The sequence below is a fragment of the Thunnus maccoyii genome, chromosome 14, assembly GCF_910596095.1.
Source record: "Thunnus maccoyii chromosome 14, fThuMac1.1, whole genome shotgun sequence".
Taxonomy (NCBI): Eukaryota; Metazoa; Chordata; class Actinopteri; order Scombriformes; family Scombridae; genus Thunnus; species Thunnus maccoyii.
In genome coordinates this window covers 12389634-12415002 of record NC_056546.1, presented here as the reverse complement: position 1 = coordinate 12415002, position 25369 = coordinate 12389634, and the positions used below count along the sequence as shown (strand labels likewise).

Here is a 25369-nt window from a genome sequence, read left to right as displayed (position 1 = left end):
GTCTGGTTAGGTTTAGGCACAAAAACCACTTGGGGAGGGTTAGGGTAAGATCATAGTTTAGGTTAAAATGATCACTTGACATGTGGTGTGGGTTAAAGTTACTACTTCCGTAAAGTTAGGCGACCTTCATTGTCATGGCAACAGTAAACACCATGAGAATTGTAGTTACAGTTTTAAAAAAACTGTCCCAACTCATTTTGGAAATATGACACTTGCAGTTGGCAACGGGAAGCAAACAGCGGTCTCCTGCAGCTAAGTCCACTTTTGCCATTTATCTGTCTAGCCATCCACCCAACCACTCACCTCTGATTATGGAAATTTGTAACCTTATATTGACGTCATCTGAACTGTGTCACCTCTCCGGATCATGATTTCTACAGCCACTAGATGGCATCTGTCACTCAAACGTAATTATAGGTCGTTTTTGCCGACTGAATTTTCAACCTATACTGTTGTTTTTCTTTTGAGGACGGGCTGGTTGTGTGACTGTGTGCTTTGGGGAAACATCATGAAACCACGTCTGTCTTAAAACATCTGTCAGTTGCCCAAATTAACATTGAAATAGGTTTTCCTTGATTTAATCCTTCCCCCTGTTCATACTGACCATTAGAAGATCCCTTCATGCACAAACAATGTAAGTGATGGTGGCAAAATCCCAGGTCCTCCTTCTGCGCAAAAATGTATTTAAAAGTTTATCTGAAGCTAATATGAAGCTTCAGCTGCCCAAATGAAATGAATTGTTACTATACTTCCACCGCAGCTCAACAGAGAAACACTGTCTGAGGAAACGCAAAGAGGGAATTTGATGCTAAAAAGACTGTAAATGTGGCAGATATCCACTTATCCACTTGTGAGTTATAGTTAAAACCGCTGATACTAAAGTCGCTTCAAAGGGAAATTCTGGGAAATTCATTGGTGGATTTTCTCCTACCTGCCTGACTTCAGAGTAAAGTGTTTTAACCTTACCTGTCCTGTGTGCTCAGTGTGCTGAGAAATGTGTTAAACTGTCTTACCAGGAATGTTTACGGACGGTGCAGCCTTGTGTCAGTAGTTTCAGTAAAACTTCACTGGGATTTTTGTTCCTTTTATTCCTTTACATACATAATATTGTTCCTTATAATTGTACAGTTACGGATCTGCTAAAGTTGCTCTTCAAACGACCCTTATTTAAGATTAATTCTATATGTTTCTGTATGTTGTCATGGCTCCAGCCCACCAATGACAGCTGCAGGATTTTAAGTGTGTTTAGGATGAATATGAAGTGAATTTTCATCACATTTTATTTATGCAAATTCTTTCTCTCCTGGAGTGTTTTTGCAGTCAGTTTTTATTGGCCATAAACAGCAGATGGACGTGATACAGATGCTTGCTCCAGCTAGCAAACAGCTAGAGCTGAAACAGTAAGTCATTTAATTGATTGATCTGTAATCGATTGATCTGTGCATCATATTTCGCTGATTCCAGCTTTTAGAATGTTAACATTTTTCGCTGATTCCCTTTGTCTTATATAATTGTAATTTCTCTGACAAAACATGTAACAAGTGTCAACTTGGACTCCAAGAAATTGCGAAGAGCAGGGTTTTCTTTTTAATCGTAATTATAGATAGATTCATCAATAATGAAAAAAATTATTACTTGCAACCCCACCAATAACATGTACCAGCTCTGTGCGTGTGTGTGAAGTGTGCCTGTGTGTTTGATACAGCTCAGCTCTTACCAGGAACTTAATTATTTTCTCTTGTGTTTTTGTAAATTCATAAAGTGAAGTTCTAACATAATAGCCTCAAGATAAGAGCACATGTTTTACTTAAGTGGAAACATTTTCAAGTTGAGTAGACATATCTTTGCCTAAATTCACGTTGCTAAGAGCGAATCAGCATCTGTTTCTCTCTTACCATTGAGAAAAAAAAAAAAATCTAGAAATTTCTGGTCATAATTGGCCATAACTGATATCAAACAGCACTGTGGCGACAGCGCACGAGGGAGGGTGAGAGGTTTAACAGCAATACACCCCCCAGAATAAAGAACCTGTTGTTTAGAGGGCATTTACAACAAACCCTGCCTCTCTGTGCCTCTGTCTTCTCATTTGTTTTTTCATTTGTTCTTTCATCCTCGCCATGCCTCCTTGGTTTGTCTGTTTCACTGATATCACATTGTTTTTCGCCCTCCCTACCTCACTCCTCCCCATCTCCCACTGTCAGTTTCTCACCCCACCCCTCTTTCTCATCTCTCCCTCTGTGTCACCCAGGGCTTTTTGTTCCCGTTTTCTCCCCGTTTCACTCGCTCTGCTCCTGCCTCATTAGCTAGATGTTTCATTGGTGGAGAGCTGTAGCTTGTTGAGGTTGGGAAGGCGTGGTCTTACTGTCTCTGCAAACTCTCTTGAGTCATCACGCAGACATTTGAATGGTTATTGGTTGAATGTTGTTGGGATATTATCAATCTTGTGTTCTTTTCTGCTCTCCCTCCTCTCCTCAAATGCCCAGCCTTCTTATTGCTCGCTGTGTCTGCTACGCCTGCCAGGTCATACACACACACACACACAAACACACACACACACACACACCTCGATCAACCCATTCTGTCAGTCAGTCAGTCAGTGCCGGGTGCAGTTCTGTTCTGTTTCATTTTCCAGTAAGCTGATCCTGCTGGCAGAGGCTAGTGGGGAGACTTCCTTTTCTGGAAGGACCTGATGCATCGTGTTAATGATCCTCCCCCCCCCCCCACTCTCTCCCTCTCTCCCTCTCTCCCTCTCTCTCTCTCTCTCTCTCTCTCTCTCTGTCGCTCTACTGGCCTGTCAGAGGAACAGAGAGTCTCATTTCATATCACAAACGCCTGTGTAGGGAGCAACAGCGGAGATCATCCAGCCGGCAGAGTGAAGCGACTGAGTGGATCAAACCCACCCTTTCTTCTCTGTCTCTGCTCTTTCTCCCTTTCACTAACACCAGTAACACCATTTCACACTCTTTTCCTTCATTCCCTCTTTCTCTGCCTATCTCTCTGACCCACCCATTTTTATTTCTTTCCTTTCTTACTTTCTTTGTTTCTGTTTTTTTCTGTGTGTGTGTGTGTGTCTGTTTTGGGAGAGTGTCTCCAGTCTCCAGCTTCAGGTAGGCAGCACCACATCCAGTCAGGAATACACTCCTTCAGTCTACCTCTCTCTCTTTTTATCTATTCCTCCTTCACATATCAACACTCCCTCCTCCTCCTCCTCCTCATCTTCCTCCTCTGTCTCTATCTCTCTACTCTCCTCCTGCCTCCACACCCTGCCTCTGAGTGCGCTGGAGAGAGTCACCAATTGCGCACGGCAAAGGCAGCAAGTGGGAGTGGACCTCGGCGAGCGTGATTGCAAGTGTGTGTGTGTGTGTTTGTGAACGTGGAGAGGAAGAGGAGAGAAGGAGGAGGAGGAGGGAGAGCATCAGCACAGTCCTCCCAGTCTCTCCTCTCTTCACGCGCACACCCACTCTGCATGGAACAATCCTTCCTTCACTGCTTCTAAATGGACATTTCTGTGGCAACGTTTCACCAGTGAAGACAGCAGCTGCCGCCGCTCCACTTCACAAGCTCCTACATGCTGGATTAAAAAAAAAAAAAGAAAAAGTGAGGAGCGGAGAGGAACAGGGGGAGATCTCTGAACATGAGTGAGGAAGCTAAAGAGAAATCAGGCAGCGGGAAAGCAGCCCATCGCAAGAAGAAAGGCAAAAAGGTATGAGAGAGGAGAAGAGCTTTCTTTGTCTTGGCGTGCGCTTCCTTTTGCTCAGTTGTTGCTTAGGCTTGGCAAAAGGTGTTTTATGTGTTTGTATGGGAAGTGACAGGTAGTTGGATGAGGTGACATTAATGGGTGAGGTTTGATGAACCCATTAGAAAGTGACTGAAGGTGTGTTTGAAGGTGTGTTTTTATTGTGTGTGTGGTTTTTTTTGATGATTAGTCTGATCAATTCTTGATTTTGTAACAGCTGGTTTATTTAAAGCACAGCCTATACACCTGGTTGTTTTTCTATGAATCTTACACAACCTCACATGTGGTTTTCAAAAAAATATTTGTTTTGTTCACCTGGAATGCTAACAAAGCCCATTGAAATGCCATCCGTCAGTCACTAGTTATTATAATCCTGACGATGCGACTGGTTGGTCTGGTTGTTTTGCTCTGGGTGATTGGCTGGGGGAGCGGTGGTATGTAAAGTGGAGAGAGAGAGTGTGTATAATCGGAGGCAGGGGGATGTCCTCGGGGGTTAGGGTGGGGGCAGCAGAATGCACGCACCGCACAGGCATCTGTTGTACTGTCAAACTCCTCCACAGCTGTGTGTGCGTGGATGTGTCTGTGTGCGAGCGTGTGTGTGTATATGAGACACATGCACTGACTGTAACCGATGCATTACTGTCATGTTGTTTTCCTCAGGAGCTGTTATTATGGTTTTTAATTGAAAGCATTTGGGGCCACAGAAACATGTTTTGACTCATGTAGTGGAATGTTGGTTTGCGTGTGCGTGAGCTTGTACTCACATGTATGTACTCATATGTGATTTTCTGGTCGTGGTCCGCAACTTAACACCGTGAGCGTGAATCTTTTTGTGGTATAACAATACTAAAGCACAGCTCTGGCTTGCTCCTGTGCCTCTCATGCTCTTGTATTAGTGAGGCTAGCCCATAATAAATATGTTTTTGTGGTGAAAGCCACTGATCGTACAAAAACAGTCTCACAAAATACACACACAGAGTATTTTCCAGATCATTTGAGCTGGGATGATGCTAAAGCTATATTCAGGGTGGCCCTTGAGATCGGGGATTTATAGGACGGGGAAAGACCAAAGCAAAGCAGAGGAGCACAGTTACAGTAGATAGCTACTATACATTTTATAAGGCTGAGTGAGGCTGTTATTGAGAAGGAAATGTATTCTGTGTTTTCTATTAAATAATTTATAGGTGCTGTGACATGTGCCAGCGTCAGTGGTAAAACGAAAGCTGTCAGTCTGGTTCCTCAATGATAGCAAGAGACATTATGTTTACACTATTGACTTAAGTAATGAAATGTTGAAATACTGGAATCTCACTTATCTAGCAGTGGATGATCTGTTCATAATGAACAAATGTGAGCACACCTCAACCACAAACTGATATAAAATAACAGTTGTATGAAAAAGCAAAGTGTCAAAAAGAAAAAAATACCAATATAAGGAAATGATATATAGTATATATGAATATATTCAGGGGATATTTTACATGATGGCAGTTATACGACATCACAAAAATTTACTGTGCTGATATTATCAGCATCTTTAGCATATTGTCATGTATGTCAGCCAATAAATAACAAAATGTTGCAGTAAAGTATTATGATATTATGACAAGTTTCATGTGTAATATAGAGACACTGTATCTCCATTACATACTTTGTCCACCAAAGAGAACTGACAAGGTAAATTTTCAACTGCTTAGAACATATTTTGGTCACAGTTAAGGGATCTTAATGAATATACTGTATGTTATCACATTTTTCAAACTCTCAAGTATCAATATCGGTATCAGCCTCAGAAATATGATTGATTATACAGAGACAGTGAAGTTTGAATAATGTTTTCAAGCTGAACTTTAGATATATCATTTTCAGAACAGCCCAGTATTTTGAAGACTCCATTCTTCTTAACATCAGCTCCATTTCCCAGCAGATTAAGATAAAGAAGGTTGGGTTAAATTCACCAGCAGGATTATCACAGAGGCCCAAAGTTCTCCATTTATGTATTTTCCCCAACAAGCCTTGGCCCGTTATCTCTCCCACACAAGCTCCAGACTGCAGCCAAGAAACGCGAAACAGCGCGGCAAAATCATGCATATTAATGCTTTTTACATTTGTATCTTGTTTGTTTGTTTGTTGTGTGTGTGTGTGTGTACATGTGCAACTGTGTGTCTTTGCATGTGTGTGTGTGTGTGTGTGAGAGAATCACTCCGTACGCATGTTTATGCCAGATAACTATGCCAGATGTGTTAATGATTGTAGCCATGGCAACTAGTTTCTGTTCTGAGCGAAAGATGTCGAGGGTGAGAGCAGGCAGGAGTGAGAGAGAGCGAAGAGGGGGTGGACTGGTGAACTTGGTGGCCAGAACAGAAATATATTTTTCATGAGACAGCTGCTGTGACGGGTGAAGCTCAAGGATACAATCAAATATCTTTGGACTCAAGGTCTCAGACTTAACCCGATTATGACAGGGGTCATAAATCAACACCAAACATAACGTTGTGTTTGCTTTTTTTGTGGGTGTTTGTGCTTGTCAGGGAGTGTGCGTATGTGTATTTAAGTCTAGCGTGTGCGCGCATTTGTGTTTGACAGTGACTTTGTGTGGCACTTTGATGTTTCTCCAAATGCTCTATGATCTCACATCGGCTTAATGACAAGAATTTGATGTAGTGATAGAGATAATGAGGTTTATATAACACACAAACATACACACACACACGCACAGGCACGCAAATACAGCATTAACAGAAATTCAATTGTGCACATTCCCAACACATAGAAGCATTTGTTGGGTCAAGTGAAACCCTTTTTTATCAAATACTTGTGTGTGGGTTTGTGTGTGTGCGCGTGTGCCTGAAGTACACACTTGTCATTGGGCATCTGGTTTGCTGTGCTCTTTTGGGTTTTAGTGTAGTATAGTTTAGCTGCTTAAATTGCTCAGAAGAGTTTTCTTGCTCAAGGAAAGACAGAAATAAGGGAGAAAAATGTGCCTGCAAGATAAAAAAGACTCCAGGGGACTTGATATAGAAATATCTCACTTCCAGAATCCTAATAACTATAACTAAGCTCAACAAAATTTAAATGCTTGACTGTCAAGCACTTAAATTCAAGCTTTGACTAGAAGAGGAAAGAAAATGCTTAAATAGTGAGGATTGTAAAAATACATTTTGGTTGCACAGATGCAGTGACTTACATACATGCTCCTTATATTGTTTATATACAGTAGCATATACAGTATCAAATAAAGAGCAGACCCAGGGTAGATGCAGATTATTAAAGCATCTGGTGTGAATCTCCTGTGAATTCAATTCAAATTGAAATCTTAGATGTTAGACAAGGCTACATAATGAAAGAGTAGTGCTAAAGATAACTGTCGTTTTCCCACATCAAGTGGCTTTTCCATATAAATCTTCTCAACCAAGTAAACATAACATTACATAAGAGAGGCTCACATATAAATGCTTTAGAAACACCAGTTTTACCAGGTTTATGTCTTCTAAAAATAGACTGCACTAACTACAAGGTGTGATGTAAGTTTACACTCCAGATGATTGTGTAAGGAACAATGGTATTTCTGTCAGAAAAAACCTAAGCAGAGCTGTTTGTTAGTGTTGCTGCTGATGAATGGAGACAGTTGAGAAATGTGGTACCACTAAAAACAAGCCACTGCTGCTGATCAGATTTCTCCACAGCTACTGTTAAAGATACAGATGCAACGTCAACAGCATGAATTAACAGAGAAATTTTTTTTTTTAAAAGACAGATGACTTCAGCACATTTTCCTCATCCTTCCATTTTTCACTGGACTGTGTACATCTCTCTTTTGTGTTGCCTCTGTTGTCTTGTGCCTAATGAGACAGCCAGTCAGCCAGGCAGCAAGCTCGGGCAGCTCTGTTCTTTGTCTTGGATGGAAAAACCCTGCTAGAGACAGAGAGCCCCGCGTCTGGAGGACTGGTGAAATAAGCTGTTCTGTGACAGTGCCTTCAAAGAGAAATGGCACATCACATCCCCCAGATAACAGCGGGGCACTGGTGAATGTGCTGATGGAAGATGTGAAGTGTATGTGTGTGTGAGAGAGAGAGAGAGAGAGAGAGAGAGAGAGAGAGCAAAGTGCTGTTTTTGTTTTTCAGATTAGGCTAATGGACTTGGCACAGATCAAAACCTTAAGAGGTGTAGGCTATGGGAAGTTGAGAGGGAATACGTGGAGGAAATGTGTGTGCTTAAGGGGAAAAATACAGTGAATACAATATAATATATTGCAAAATGAAGGACCAATGTGTTTGTCAATACTGGCCACAATATGTACAGTATGAAACTAATGCACTGAATTTTTTAGTTGCAAGAATACTAAAAGAATGAAGACTGACACATAAGAAAAAAAACATTTGAAATGTCAAACCTGGTTAAGATTGATTGTAGAATTACTGTATATTTAACTCTGTTCCTTGCAAACATTTTGCAGTACCACACACACAGAAAAATAAGCCTGAATATTGATATTGGTATCAGGCCAAAAACAAAATCCTGTAACCCATGACTCTCCATCACATCACCTCCACCTGCAGCATAGAAATGTGATAACTTACATAAAGTACACACATGCACATGTGCTGTATAAGAGTGTGGAGGTGTGAGTATGTGCACATGTGTGCTCCCTCGGTAGCTCTATAAATGCATGCATGCATGTGTGTAGGTGGGTGTATTCCTGCCGTTTCTGTGTGGATGTGTGTTCGGGGAGGTAGGCGTCGTAGGGCCCAGGCACAGCTGCACGCCCTGGGGAGAGGGCAGAGGGATCAGCCTGTCAGAGCTCCATCACACGCAGATGAACTGTCTCTGTTCCTCTCTTTCCACTGAGGGAGGGAAGGGGGGTGAAGGGGGGGGTGGGGTGGGAGAAAGGGATAAGGTGAAAAAGAAAGAGAGAAGCCAGGGGAGAAAGGGATATGGACGGGAGAGAGAAGGAGGTGAAATAGAGAGGGGCCAAGAAGGCCAACTGAAGACAGAGAAGTGCGAGTGAGGTGTGAGCTGGGGAGTGACAGAGGAGTCGATGGGGAGAAGGAAGTGTGAAGGAAGAGTGTTGCTGTCTGGAGCTCCCTTCTCTCTTGATCTCCAATCTGCTGGAGGGGAGTTTTACGAGTCCTGCATGGATGTTTAACTTACTGGTCGACTGCTTTGAACAGCGCCTACCAGGTTGACTCGCAGGTTTACTCATAAATCAGCTTCCTGGATACAAATCTGAGGCAGTTGTTGTTGCCAAACCGAGACACATACATTTAGATAAATTACAATTACAATGAATACAATTATATAATACATGCAGACCCTCTCACAGACCACAGATAGAAATAGAGCGATCTTGGCCAACTAACAAGGCTGTTGAACCAGACCTAATCAACAGAAAAGACTAACAAGAGTTCGCCACTTTTCACTCTATCCATCCATCCCTCCATATCCCCCCCAACAACAAAAGCAAGCAATTTGAAGAAATGCCTTGGTGAGTTTCTTTATGTTCTGTTGGCGAGAAGAAATCGATACCAGTGAGAGCTCAGCGCAATTTAAAATGAGTTTCTCTCCCTGTAAGCAACAGCCAGAGCCAGTGTTTCACTGGTAGCTAGTATTAAAACACTTCTGTCTAATAAACACATGTTATACCCTTTATGTAAGTTTTAAAAGAGGTCAGGCCTGAAAATTAAACTTACAGAGCACTGAATAGCATCCATTTTGGACAATCAAAATACAGTACTACAGCAAAAATGGCCCATTTCATATGAATAAAATAGTTAAATAACTACCAAATTTGAATGCAAGGATTTCCAACCTGGGCAGTTTGGTGACCCAGATTGGCGTTGCCTTGAGACGACTACAATGTATTAATGTGTGCCTTCATATCCACTCTACTGGTATTTTCCTCTGCTGGCAGTAAGTGCTGCCTGAACCCCGCAGCCTCTTCCGTTTCCCACAGCTTCGTCCGGAAGGCTCTTTACTTCTCGCCTTGTCGTGCTCTTTCCATTCCTCTCTTCCCTTCGTTTCCTCTCCTCTTCAAAAGACTCCACAGCACGAGTCAGTAATGGAAAACAAGAGAAGAGAAGAAAAAGAGATGGAGTCAAATAGAGAGTTGCACTGTCAGATTTAGAAACCCCTTTTATCGAGTTTGGGATCCTCCTTAAGCCTCTCCTGGCTCAGTGTCGCCATGGCAACTGTTAAATGCAACAGAGCAGGATAACAAACGCTTTTGTTCTGTACCAAAAGCAATAACAGTGCTTTATGCTCAATGTGTTGTCTGCCGACCTTGTTGTGACCGCAGCCATTGTCTCACCTTATTTCTCAATTATTTAACATCAGTGTTTTCACTATATCTTGTACATAAACGGACTATATATGCAATCAGATTAAAATAGCCGGTTTATTTATAGTTCGTACTTAACTGAACTGACTCATGGATGCACAAGCTGTTAATTGTTCTGGACTAAAAATTAGCACCACAGAAATCGATGTTAGAATTGTTAATAAGGCTTATGTCACGATGCAGGGAGTACGGTACAACATTAAAACTATTATGTGAGAATTGACAAAGATCACACTATTCCCACATTAATTCCCACAGTAAAGCAGCAGGGGAAAGATATCTTGCCATGTGACATAAATTCCTGTTTATCATGTTTGATGTGCAGGCTGATTGTGTTTATTCACAATAAATGCGTACAGCACGCTGTGGTGGGTGAAAGCAGTCTAGATTTCAGTTTCAGATTTCAGATCAGTGGCCCTGCCAAGAGGTTGATGCTGCCAGTGACAGAAAACCCAAAGCCATTTGTGCTTTGTAATTAAAAGAATACATTAAACACAATTTAACTGCAAAGGGAGAAAAGGGGTCTGCAACCCTCATTGTGCCTTTGGATCTCAGGTGTTGTTTATTCGAGTCATATGAATTGAAATATGTATTGCGGGATCCGTAATACATCTGCAGCGGAGCCAAGCCAGCTGGCTCACCCCAGCTTCCTCCACGGGATGAAGAATGAAACCTCGCTGGTGAATAAAATAGCTAAATGAAATGAAGAATGAACTGTGTAATCCCAGTCAGAGCAAATAGCTGCCGTCTGCACTATCTTTTGAGAGTGCACAGAGTCCGCGCTCTCAAAAAGGCCATGTGTTAAGACCCTTCTGTTGGCTCTCAGCTTGAAGATGCACTTAACAGCAGGATCTGGCTTCCGCTAAAAATTCAAAATGTCTGACAGATCAGCCACAGAACTGACGCCATGTTTTGAAATGCAGAGCAGATTGCCAATTTTGCACTATTCACACTAAACTGTTACCGGAAAAACCAGGTGAGGGAGACATCCTGGAGACGTGCTGTACTAAGAAAGATTTTTTCACTGTCATCTGTAAAAGCTTTTCATGGTCTAGTTGTGCTGATTTGCATGTTTCAGACAACAAGAAATTACCTGTATATACTACTATGATCGGTTGGAACGTGTTTCCCAGAGAATGAAGTGTGGTGGTCAGGGTGGATGGTGGGCACGGAAAGCAAGAGACTTTCAGACTGGAGACTTGGATTCATATCCTGAGTCCCACGTGTGCTTAGGTTTAGGCAAAAAAGCACGTTAGTTAAGTTACTGCAAGGAAAGATCACGTTAATAACGAACGAACGTTAATAAAGTAAACAAGTCAGGTCTCGTGCTTCAAGTCATTTTTTTCCAGTACTAAACCAAGAGCAGGTGCTTTGAATTGCCTAAACACAACTATAGAAAAGTTTTACTACGCTTGAGTCGATACTAGCAGCGGCATTGCAGGGAAACAAATGAAATGTCATTGAACATTTTACTGACGCATTCAATATCAACATTTTATTTTGCCGTTGAAAATTAGTAGTATACTATATATTTCTAGGAGGAGGTTGTTTAGACAGGGTCAAGAGAGAAAGATTTGTTCAAATTAGTAATTGTGATCATAGTGAGGTAAAAAGGTTGCCTTGAAAGGTTCCCTTTCTCCAAGATGGAGGGCCTTTGTTGTGGGCCTCTTGTCAAACATCTGCCTCACATCAGCTGTGAAAAGAAGAATTTCCTTTCGGAGATCAATGAAACATTGGGTAACAATTGCTGTTAACACTCGTGTGCGTATCAAATTTTTCATGAATATCGGGCTCTCTGTCAGCCTTCAGCAGGGCTTCCACAGTGTTACGCTTCCCTTACTCATGGTTTTATGGTTTTTCCCAGGCTGTCTGGTGGATTTCTACAGGGGCAACCCTATCAGTGGGGCTCTTCAAACAGCACAGGGAAGAGGTGCGGGGGTGTAAGGAGGTATGCAGACTCTGAGGACCATGTTAAAGGCCCCCCTTTTTTCTGTTCAGGGATGACAGCAGGGTAATGTGAGCCCAGAGGCAACATCACCTGAACCACATGGTAGCGTGGGGAAGAAGATTGGAAGGGGTGAGTAGGTAAGGCGAGGCAGGGAAACGATGATGGATTAGAGACAGGAGAAGACTGGGAGCATTGCATCTTTAAAAGAGAGCGAAGCACAGAGAATCACGGCAGGTGAAACCGCAGGGGACTGTGAACTGTTGAGCAAAAGAAAGAGTAGGAGGAGAGGAGCTGTAGGAGAAGTGGAACCGAATATATGCGAGTGAACGCTCATATGTACACCTAAAATAAACCCCTACAGGCATGCATGAGATCCACATATCCAGAAGCTTCAGTGACAGTGACAGTACCTGCACAGTTTTCTCTATCACAGTGTTATGTAACTCAAGAAGTCATATCCTTGCTGCTGTAATGAAAACATGACATTTGTTGAGGTTTCCAAGAACAAAAGTGTTCACCTCATCTCTTCCGTATCATGATCTGCCCCCCTCTCTCCTTTCCTCTCACTGTTACAGAGTGGAGGAGTCAGACAGATGAGATTTTCTTGATATGGATATTGATAACTCAATCTCTTTTGTCCACACCAATGTGGTTTTGATTTGATGATATTCTGTGCTCCTTGGGGATAAAAATGTCTGCTTGCTATTTATGTGGCCTCCCATTTGCCCGGGGACATTTTAAACCTTTTTGCCCAGTATTGCAAACTTAAATCATTAATGATTAGACAACCTTATTGAAAACACAAGCAGCAAAATCAGTGTAGCCCTATCTTCTCCTCTCTTCAACATTCATCCATTCTCCACATCATTGATTTTAATGAGGAGCCCGCAGTGTTTATATGTGCTGTCATTTTCCAAAACACCTGCTTCGCTCAGCAACACACATCTCAAGATGTTATTGTTGTTCGACTCAAGAACTCCATTTATGATGTCCACTGTACAAACAGCGGTGATGTAATGGCCCATTAAATGGAAAAGTTGCATACCAATGGGCCATATTTCACTGTCCTGTGTAAGATTTCTATGGATGGTAGGGGCAGAAGCAGTTAAATCTCTTTGTCTGCTTTTTCTTTTGGGATAGAACATGAGTATGTACAAGATTTGGGCCATTTGACTTAGATGACTGATTCTGACTGACTCTGCTTAGTATGAGCAGGTTGAAGCTCCAGTCTGTCACTCTGTGATTACTTAATTTATGTCTCAACAAGGCTGAACATAGAATACAGGTGTAGTCACTGACTGTTCTCAGATGACAGCATGAGCATTAAACAGTGATTTGATTGAGGGTCATAAATGCTTCCTGCTAACTGGCAAACTCCTCTAACTCCTGAGCAGCTGTGTCGAGAATCTTGACAGACAGTTGGCATCTATAACCTGACGCGCCAGATGGTTTGTTACACAGAACCATCTGAGAAGTTGTCCTTGGAAACTGTTTGGAAAAGGACAGGCACTTTCAAAAAATACTTGGCAGGTGATTGGATCAACCATCTGTCTATCACCGTCTATCACCATCTTACGTTGTGAGGCAGCTGCATTCGCAAGATCATGAGAGAATCCTCATAGGATGCTGATTGGTCCAAACCACCGGTGTTTCGGACACTAGTGCATAACTTGACAAGATGCCTGACAAGATGGATTCTCATGTGATCTTGTGATGTCGTGATCTTGCGAATCAGCTGCCTTGCAAGGTAATGGCATCTGATGATTGCTGCTACATTTAAGTAGTTAACCATGTCGGCCAATGTTGACGACCACTTCAGCAATTTTGTAAAGCTCTGTTTTCTCTGCTGACACAACATGACATTGGAGTTTTATATTTGGACCCTGGAAAGAACTTTTTTTGAAAGTTACACTTTCTGGGGTGGAAAATACCAGTTTATTATGGATGAATACCTGAAACAGTAGATATTATAGTTTTTGAAAATCATCATTGATCATGGCCTGAGTGCATACTGACCTCTAGCCACAGTTGCTGTTGTTGTTGTATACATACACTGTGTGTCTATACTGTGTTTACTGGGCTCGCAATAAGCTGAGGAGTGAAAGTAGCAGTGCCTGAGGCTTGTATGGGGCATGCAGGAGTTTTATAAGGATAGCTTGGTGATTGTCACACTATATATATATATATATATTGTGTGTGTGTTTCCGTTTGTATAGCATAGGCTGCATAAGGCTGGTGTGTGTGGGTTGGTTGCTGTTAACAGTCTCAGGGTCGGTCTGCCCTATGGTCAGTGACGCTACACACAATGTGACAACCTCCAGCTGTGAGGGTGTGAGTCTGCTAATGAGATGCCCTCTGGACCTGTACGTGCAGGAGCGCATGTGTGTATATGTGTGTGGATTTGTTTGTTAATGGAACAAACTGGACAACTTATAAGAGGTCATGCAGAGATTGTTTCTGTGATCAGCTGCCATACCGATCACAGTAGTGCTGCAGATGAATTATTGAGCCAGTAATCCAGATAAAATAAGTCTTGCTGACTAGAGGAAGATAAGTGATAATTAAAGCTGAAAGGCAAATTCAGTGTTCATTGCATACGTTAAAGTTATTGCATTAAACTTAATATTATGCCTTACAAATTAATCTTTTAAATACATTCATGTACTTTTTTAAAATCTGTTTGATGTGATCGTGTTATTAAAATAGTCTCTGCTCACTTATGTCTCTCCGTACACATGTACCACATGAAGTGGGAGTGAAAATGAATTGCTTCTGACTCACAGTGATTTGATGTGATTAATATAAGTAGGTAGAAAATTAAGGGAGGGATTCGGGGGGGAGGATGTGGGCACTATGGTGGGATACAGCAGAGAGGATGTGAGGATGGTGTGATGGTGTCCAGGAAGCAGCTTGGGAAAGCGGGAGCACGGATTAGAGAGGAAGGCTGAGTCTTCACCCACTTGAGTCATGAATAAATCACTGCTGAGATCTCCTTGCTGTCTAGCCCAGCATGGACCAGTAAGGTTTCATAGTTATAGCTCATCCCAGATGGCCTAGTTTACCCACAGAGAATAAGCCAAGTCGTAATTTACCAGCTGGGGACTCTTTATGATTGCTTCATCCATCATCAATTACCCAGCACAACTCAGGTCTACCACTCCTAAAGTATGGGAAAAGGGAAACCAATTTAACAATGTGGACATCCCCGGTACTGAATATTACCTGCGTGAACAACAGAAAAACAATATTAAAAAGAGGATAGATTAAACTGACAAATTTCAGCACTAACCAATATATATATCTTATGGTGACTAGATTACATGTACCTGAATCTTCTAAATATTAAATACAAAATACCTGTCTAAAAATCACTGCCCCCTCTAATACAGTCACAGAGGAGGGTGTTATATAAAAGCGAGTGGGAAGACAAGATCAGCACCAAAAAAAAAAAGAAAAAAATTGAGTCAAAGTTACTAAATGATGTAGCTTTGTCAGCTCGGTACAGTACTGCACACCCGTACAGACAGTAATGGAGTTGTAAGGGAACAAAGAGAAACCATTTCCTCCCTCAGTGTCATTAAACAATGGAGACATCCTCCTCGCTGGCCAAGACAGAGAGGGATTGAGTGGTTCTGGAAAGACCTATGTTTCATTATGGCTGTGATTGATAATGTTATTCGTCATGGCTTCCGTGTGTGTCTGTATGTGTGTTTCTTTATGACAGAGGCATGTAAAAAGGCACAGAGACAAAGACGGAGATAGAATTGAGAGCCAAGGATAAAATATTCCCTTTTCTCTGCAGAGAGAAGCATTTATCACAAGTAATTAAGAACATCCCGGACTTACACGAGTCAGAATGTAATGTAACATGTAATCCAGGATCGCTCACATAAGCCTCAAGCCTCAGCTTGAGTCGTATGGAAACATATGATTGTCTATTGATCACTGACCACAGCTCAGCAGTCGCTGTGAGGTAAGATAACACAAGCTAACAGCAATTAAATAAAACTGTAGAGTTTGTCTAGTCAAAGACAGTTCATAAGGGGAGATACAAATCTCTCTAATATTTCTTCTGTCCTACTGGCCATTATCTTTGATCTTTGACCAAAAATCCTGCTGTAAGATACTATATTCACACACAAAGTGCTGAAACATATTACCAGCAATACTTTAGTTAGTAACATTGAGCAGGACTTCTGTTTCCCTTAAAAATATTGTATGATTATTAAAAAGAAAATGCATTCTTCTTATAAATTTGATATTGTCTTGATATTAGCAGAATTTCACATCCACAAAAACAGGACATTGTCAGTGTAATTTTGGTTTTCAACACCTTATTTGGTAGGAGAAGGAGGCTGGTGAGGTGGGTTGAGGTTACAGGTGGTTTTTGGCTTTTGTTTGTGATTGCAAATTGTTGTTTGAGTGTTCTAATACTTGACTGCTAACTACCAAATGTATTATTTTGGCAGATAATTGAAAGTTTGATAGTGTGGGATTTCCTCTGTCATATGATAGCATATGTGCGCAGCATGCTCACTGGGATTTGGAGGAAGATCACCTTTTGTTTGCACAGTAAAGCTACATTTAACTGCAAACTACATTGTGACTACAAGTTCTAGTTCAAACATGATGTTGGGAGTGGACTTGTTTTTTGGATCTTATCTTGGTTTCCAAGTCCAACCAAGTTCATGTTCATTTGGATTCTGTCTTGACTCACGCAGCTGTGCTCAGTCTAGACTTAGAGGTGACTTACTGTACTTGACTACATCCTTGTATTTAAGACATGGACTTTAAGGCATCCTCCTTAGCAACTGACTACTTAAACATCTCTCTCTCCCTTGTGCCCTACTTCACTACATTCATCCAGATGGTAAAACATTTTAAAAATGTATTACTTATACAAGGAAGCATGACCAGAAAGACATTTCAAGTAGCTAGCATATTTTGAATATCCACATATCATCTCTGAGAGGTGCCATCCTCCATATTAGTATCTGCCACAAGGCTGCTCTGCTGGAAGCTTGTGTTTAATTCAATAATATCAACAGATAGTTTTGTGATTAGCATCATTGCATTAATGGCTCTGCACAAGGCCCTCCCTGTGTGATAAAACTTCCAATACATTTCAGAGAAAATATTATTTCCTAACTGAAACTGGCAGCTAATTGTCTGCTTTACAAGCACAGTCACAGTTAGAATCGGATGAAGACAGCATTAGTATTGACCCTACATGGGCTTGTGACTGGGTAATGTGCTGAGAGCTGCTCATGAAGAGATGTGGCTAACAGTGTGGTAGACGGATGCAAATGAAGTTAACGTGACTTCTGCTCCACTTTTGAAATCAGCACCGAACTGGGTTTACACACAAGAGCAGTTTAGTTTGGGTCTAGTAAATTACAGCAAACATGAATTTTTAAAAAGGCCAGGGGCATTTAAGGCCAAGACAGAGAGTCTCCCTTTTTGGTGGCTTTCCTCGATGAAGTATCCATCTGACTTTGTGGTTAGATTAGCGTACTGAAGAGAGTTTCATCTGAAATTCTGAAGGGATTTTCTTCAGAGTCACCGGGAATGAGATTGTAGAGGAAAAATGTCTTGAGGCTACTGTAGCGTAGACCAACAATGTAACATGATTTATTATTCATACAACATGGGCACCATCACCACTCCATCCACGCCTGGACCAGCGACTGAACACATGCTTGAGTTTCTCCATTTCCCACAAGTGTAGTTTTACATATAGTTTTTAATCTTGGCAAATCGTATTATTCTCATTATAACAAGAAACTGAGCAAATATTTTTTTTGTCATGGTGGCAGCAATACGCTCCCGTATATTCACGCTTCCTGGCTCAGTGCAACAAAACATTATCCACTGTTTGACCTCCTTTTCTCCTCACACTCGCTGAATCCCGCTGCACCTCTCTCTCTCTTCCTTTCTCCCACTTTCTTCTTTCTTTTCCCTTCTCTCCTCAGTTTCCTCTTTCACTGTCAGCTTTCTCGTTTTCTCACAGCTGCCTCAGAGTGACGGTAAGGAACTGTGAAAATCTGAAGGAGGGCAGAATTTTTGACTAAGAAGCCTAGTAACACACACACACACACACACACTGTCTCATCATCAAAGCTCCCGTCACTCTCTGCCTCCTGACTTGCCAGATCACTGGGAAGACCAGGAAAGAGAGAGAGAGAGAGAGACAGAAAAGAGGTGGGAGAGTAAGATGTTGGAACAGAATGTAAAAGAGACAGAAAACAATGTACAAATGTTCTTATGTCTGTGTTTGTACATCACTATATGTGCTTGCTTTGTGAAGCTGCAGTGGAAATGTATGTGTTATGCCCAGTCCTATGTCTATTTCCTCTTCTAGCACAGCCAACAGCCACTCAGCCCTGCATGTGGCATCTGGAACCTGCCTGCAAGCTCACTCTAACAAGGCCCCCAGAGTGTGTGTGTGTGTGTGTGTGTGTGTGTGTGTGTGTGTGTGTGTGTGTGTGTGTGTGTGTGTGTGTGTGTTTGTTTACAGCATGTCTATGATGGAGAAAATATTCGTCTGGGCTTGCAAATGTGCATTTATACTGTTTCTCCTGTTGCCTTGCCATATTTTGGTTCTAAAGTACGACAGATAGCATTAGCAGTGATACGGGTCAGATGTAGAGTATGATGTTTCTGCAGTTGGCGAGGAAAGACCTCTCTCTCTCTCTCCCTCTCTCCCTCTCTCTGTCTGTCTGTCTGTGCCCCAGTCTCAGTCGCCCACCTCTTCTGTCTGGGTCAGCAACTGATACTTTGTCATCTGCTCCCTTCCAAAACATCCAACAGCCTATGTGTCTGCAACTGCAACAGCATTTAGCTGCATGAACCAAATAATACTGAATAAGTTAGCTACAGTACATTTTAATTAACAAGAAATACTTAATCAATATGGCCAGTTGTTTGTTTTTTTTCTAGCTAAAGAGATTAAAAATGGTACTTTATTAAATACCTTGTCATTTAATCCAGGGATGGGTGCTATTACAGTCAAGTCAAATCAGGTCAATTTTATTTATAATCCAATATCACAAATCACAAATTTGCTTCAGAGGTCTTTACAGTGTGTACAGCATACAACATCCTCTATCCTTCATATTGACATTCAACATGAATATAGAAAACTCCCTAAAAAACCTTTCAACAGGGAAGAAACCTCAGAAAGAGCAACAGAGGAGGGATCCCTCTCCCAGGACGGACATATATGCAATAGATATTGTGTGTATAGAATAGACCAAGACAGCAAAATTACAGAAATAAAGCATGGACAAACAGGATGACAAAACTTCCAGGTTTGAGACAGGACTCTAACCCCTCCATCACCATGGAGACCTGGAAAGAAGGACAGACTCCACATACACACAGGAGAAACTCACAACACACAGAGGAAGGGGAGACAAGAAACCATCACACACTAAATTGTTGCAGAGCAGCCACTGTTTTGAATGGGCTTGACAGTAAAAGCCATTTCCCACTTTTGTGACTGCAAAGTTTAACAAACACTGTCTTAGTGTGTTTATAACAGTTAACAGATGCTCTTGGTGGAACATTAACAGTTATAAGCACAGAGTCATTACCAGACCGTGTCTATATCCTGTTTTGGCACTGACAAAAAAAAAGAAAGAAAAAAGAAAAAAATCCGTTTAGTTTTTCCAGCTGAGACCAAAATGCGTGTAACCAGACAAATGGAGGACTGTGTGAAACATAAAGAAACACCATCATTTAAAGAGAGATCTGTATTGGCTTATAGATGGATTAAAATGACTGGCAGCCACAACGTGCTTAAATATGCCAGACACTGTTGTGTCTGACATATTTTTTTTATCAGGCTGTAGGCTTGTTTTTTTTGTTTTTGAAGCACAATTAGAGAAGACTAACAGTGGAAAGACAGACAGGAGGCATCAGGTGTGCAGTGAGATGTCCTACTCTGAATTTGTAGCATACAAACAACACTTTGATTCCAGAGGGTGTGAAAACGTCTGGACTGGAGTCTGTGAAATGCCAGTAGGAGAATGCTTGTTTTTCTCTTCCCTTTGCGAGGGTCTATTCACGGCTCCCGTGTGCCTGAACGTTCCTGTCCTTGTTTCCATGGAGACCAAAAAGAGGTGTGGAGAATCGTGAAGCCCTTCTGTGGTCACTGGCTTTGTCATACATGCTGCCAGCCGCCACCACTTACCTTTAATAGCCCTTCACAGCTGGACGCTTTGCAAAGGCACAATGTCTTGACATTGCTAATTAAAAAGAACAGGTGGTGAACAGGTTGGACTAGTTCCTCTAGACCCCATCCGGTGCTCTCACTCATGTTTTTAAAAATATCAAATATTATACTTTCAAAATGTTTTCTACAGTAATTCACCCAAACAAATGAACACATTTTCAATTTGTCACGTTGAGACACTTAAAAATTAACCTTTAGAGGATGTGTTGCATTGAGACATCAAGTCATTTCAACAATTAGTCCAATGTGACATTATTCCAATTGAAATTCCCACCAGCAGGCGCAGCTTAATGCCCCTGCCATACACTACATCCTCATTTTGATCTAAATTATGATAGTAATACTCCCTTTGTATTCTTCCTGTTGTCCTCTTACACAATGGCATTGACCTGCTCTATTGTCTGTGGAGTTGTGTCCTCCTTTTCAGCACTGAGAGGCTCATTTGTTGATCTCCTAACTAGATTAGCACTTGTCTGATTAACTGCCTGTAACCCCTGCTGCTACGTACTTGCCGCTGAAGTGGGTTGGGCACGGCTTTATGTACACTCTCACTGTCCCATCTTTAGTCGGTTAATGGCCTGCGATATACTTTCCCTGTTTGAACCCGGTGCTCTTGACAAGTAGACAATGTCACAGACAGTCAGGATTAACTGAAGATGCGAAGAGTTGAAGGGGTGAGTTTGAAAGCACTTTTCTGTATGATGTACAGTACAGTACAAGCGTTCCCACAGAGTGGCTAACGCTAGGCTGACGGGGCTGTGGTTTTGCTAATTAGAACACACTGGTGACCTATTTATCTGCTAGTTGGATAAGTCAGTGTGTGTCTACGTTAAGTTGAGGTCAAGTTAAGCGGGATCCATGTTGCTTCCTTTTGCCACCTTGATAGCCAATGAGTGGAAGCGCTATTGCAATTCCTGAACGACTTACCAAGATGTATATTTTTGTAAGACAGCTCTCAATCTAATGAAACTACATTGTCACAGTCACTCTCACTTTGTTTCACTTTCATTTTTAGCCATCCTAGCATCATGACTCTATGGCAATGTTGATCTGTTGGTCGGTCCAGACAGAAATATCTCAACTATTGGATGGATTGTTATGAAATCTTGTACAGACATTCATAATCCCCAGAGAATGAATCATAAGCAGCCACTGAACTTGAACTTGTTTGCATTGTTTTTGTTAGCATGTTAGTATTTAGCTCAAAGCACTGACAATGCTAAAATGCTCAGAAGTGGTCAAGGGGTTTAGCTGTGGAAGGCAGGAGGGAAGGAGTTGCTCAGTGACATATAATAATAATGAGAGGAAGACAAATAGTGCAACAACATTTAAATGAGCCAGAAGTCATAGCTGGCAGCCAGAAAAACGACAGAAATCCTCCTTGCATCTCACCCTGCAGCTCTTCAACTCTCCAGCTGTCTGTTCCTGCAGTTATCAGCTTGTAAAATCTTGTTTTAAAACATTAAATCGTGGTGTAACTGGAGCCATTACTGAACGCGTCTGATCACAGCTTTGCAACTCTTTGTTGTGTTCGGGACATTTATGGGCATCAATCTTTAGACAGTGGGTGTGTGGCCCCCAGCCAATAACAGCATGTAGGGTGTGAGGTCGGGACTTACATCTTAACTTACCAGGTTACATCGCTGTCTCCATCTCTCTCCTCTGCTCTCTGTCTGTGTCTGTGTGACTGAGGGCGGGGCTGAGCTCCACTTACACACACATACACACACACACGCAGAGCAGAGAGGCCACAGCGGACAGGATGAAGCTTTGGCAGCATTAACACAAAGTCCGGAAATGCTGCACCTTCCTGCAGGGTTGTGCAAAGGTGTGCAGAGATGTGATCATGTTTATTTGTGCTTTAGAACGGAACTGCTGTGAAACAATCAGAAAATAATGTTTTATTTATCTGATTCACTGCTTTGTTCTCTCTCCCACCGCTCCCTCTCTTCATTCACTCCCTAGCTCGCTCAACCACTACTGCTCTCTCTGGTGTCGTTTAGCTGGGAAGGAGGGGCCAATTTTGAGTGTTGTGTTTACAAACAGCAACTGACAAATCCTGCATAGTCTGCCTTTAAGTACAGCCTCACAGGGCTGCTTGCATGGCTGTAGATTCTCAGTCTTGTTCTTGATTAAACAACATACAGTCAATGTGGATAAAGTCAGTCTGATTGCAATTCATTTTAAGACAATATTCCAATGTTATAAAAAACAACCATTAAGGCTTTGATTGATAGAGGAACTTGGCCCAAATGACTTCCTGTTTACCCTTTGACCCCTCACCTTTTCATTCTGGCCCCTGCCTGAGTTACCATGACAGGCTGAACTCTCAGGACGAAAAGGTGAGGACACGATATGAAAGGGTTGAGGGAGCCGAATAGCAGTGGGGTTTTGAGACAGAAAGATACATGCATGGCCGAACAATTTTTGCCTGCGAGTGCCGAAGTCGGGGTGACAGCCATCGTGTGGGGACAAGGAACAATAGGGCGAGGGAGTATTGTGTGTATGTCTGCGTATGGCCTTTGCAGCAATACTCCCCACGCTAACCAATCACTCTGGCCGTCGACTGGAGTGACATTTCAGGAAATTTCCACTGATGTGGGACTGGGGCCCCAGCTGTCAAGACAGAGCAGTAGGAAGGGGTGGGGGTGAAATGAGTAGGAGAGAGACAGAGGAGCGTTGGATGTTGCTTATCAGACTTGGCAAGATCTCGCAGCTTTATGGCTTATGGTGGAGAACATTGATAAGTTCTCTCTCTTCCTTTCTTTCTCTGTCTCTCTGCATTATTGCTTTCAGTGATAGAGCGGATGATAGCCTCTCTGTGGTGTTGGCAGCATTAGACTTATCTCACAGAAAGGCATTGGTTTTGTTTTCTGAGCTACCTAAGATGAGATAAATGATGCTTTCAGCTCCACATTTATGAAACCACATCAGTGCATTGAATGTTAATGGGTTTCTGGTTAGGAGACAGTGTCTGTATTCCGGTACTCTTAAGTGTTTTTAATGCCATTTCAATTAATATTTTTTATTATTTGCTGCTTTCTTAAGAGTTTCACTGACATATTTTGGCAAAATACAGAAATATGAAGTTACTATGTGTAATATTTTGATTACTTGTATAAAGATTTAATTATACTTAATCTCATACATTTTGATAGGAGAAAAATCTCTTATGTGTGTGCATGAGGCATGGGATGGAAATGTGGAGTAACAGTCTTCAAGTTTGTAATGTGGTTAGTGAGAGGACTTGACATTTACACCACCTCTATCTTGCCCTGCCCTGTGCCTAGGATCCTGACCATCCAGTGAGAGTGTGTGTGTGCATGGTGATCATTGCTAAGATGTGAGAAAGATGAGGTGATTGGCTTCGTGTGACCCAGACTTTGTTTGTATGTACAGTATGTGTGCTTGCACATGTACTTCACCAAGAGCGCTGCTCTGCTCTTGCCGTGCAAATGCAATTAGCTGATTTGCATCCAATTAAATCTCCAATAAACCTATATTTGTAACCTTTCCATGCTCTCTCATTCCCAGATACTATATCACACGCCATTTTGACCTCTTGCCATCTTTAATACTAGAAATGAAATGAGCCAAGCGTAGTAGGGCTACGTTTCCATCACCAAGAACTGGTTGTAGACACTTGCTGGATGGCTAGCACCTCTGGCTGACTCAAGACCTCTTCTTTTCAGTGACTGAAAATGAAGCTTACATGTGCTCAAACGTGCGAGCTGTTACTGTTACTAGGCCAGAGGTTACTACTGGAGCAAGTCCGTTTGAGTTCCAGTTTGAAGCTTTTATTCCTCTCTGCACCGTACAGGTATACATGTGTATCTAAGCTTATTTTGATTGTAAGCCTTCCCAGGAATTATCTGTTTGCACAGAGTGCAGTGGAAATGCAAATGTTTCAAAACACAACTTGGCTGTATGGAATTTGTCCACAATGGATCTGGAGGCAAACTTGTTGAAAAAAACGCACAAAATTCTGCCTAATGGTCTATTCCCAAACAGTATATTCCATCTGTTTAGCATGATTAACAGTGCAATGTAATTGAGAGCATTGAGAAACTGATAGTAGTGAGTATTTATATTTCACCTTGCTTTGAGGATACTGCTAAAAATAGAGAAAGTTATGGTGACCTTACAGTCTGTTTATTGGAAATTATTTTATTGAGTATTGCTCCCACATGCACACATTTCATCGGCATACCTAATAACCATGACTGACTATACATGCTTACTCTCCAGTATCTTGTCATATCACCTGTACAGTGTATTAGCCTGTACAGGTGAATAAGCCTTAGGTGCACTGGCACCACATTTATAAAAGCTGGAATCTCTTAATGAATACTTTTGGGTAATAGATATAAATGATTTTTATGCCAGAGACCAGAAAGTATGGTGTAAATATCTCTATGCTCATAAAACATACAAACTGTAAATAGTCAGGTGGGAGTTGACCTTTCCTCCATTAAAATAAACAACAGAACATGTCAGTGTGTAAGCATGTGTATAGGTATTTGTCTGTGCTTGGATGTGTGTTCGCTCTGCAGTAACACAAAACTTTGGGGTTCTCTGTGTGCAGCAGTACTTTCCAGGTAGTTGCTTTGTGTATTTGTGCGTCTGTGTGTCTGATGATACTTTGATATGGGGCTGGTGTAGTGAGCTAGAGCGAGAGAGGCTCCCCAGGCGCAACGCTTCTTGGCACATCTCTGTGATTCCATCATGACGGGGAAACTCGACACTGGGGAGGATATTCCACTGCCCGGCAGCTTAGGGAGAGTAACACGGCTGCACAAACACACAGCTCCTGCCATTCCAGTAACCGGGTGTGGCGCGGTTACGCCAACACACAGGACTTCACGCGCTCCTGCACTTTGTCACTTCAGTACACAAACTCATGCACACATGGTCAAAAACATGTGAAAAGAAAAGCATAGATATGGAACTAATATGTAACTCCTTGAAGTATGCATAACGCACGGATATACATACTGATAAACACACAAATATATTTACACCCGTGCACACACCCCTAGCCCAGGACTGCACTAATGAACACTCCCGTCGCTGAGCGGACAGTGAGATGATTGGCACAGAGAAAGCATTACA

At 41.9% G+C, this 25369-nt stretch overlaps 1 protein-coding gene across 1 annotated transcript in view; it reads left to right on the top strand.

Annotated features, from left to right (window-relative positions):
* The first annotated feature begins 3423 nt into the window (after positions 1 to 3423).
* LOC121911401 (ankyrin-3-like) overlaps positions 3424 to 25369 on the top strand; it is a 125661-nt gene continuing 103715 nt past the window's right edge. The window contains exon 1 of the mRNA XM_042432830.1: positions 3424 to 3703. Within this exon, the coding sequence (XP_042288764.1) occupies positions 3635 to 3703 (69 nt within the window). The 5' untranslated portion in view covers positions 3424 to 3634. The remainder of the gene's footprint in view (positions 3704 to 25369) is intronic.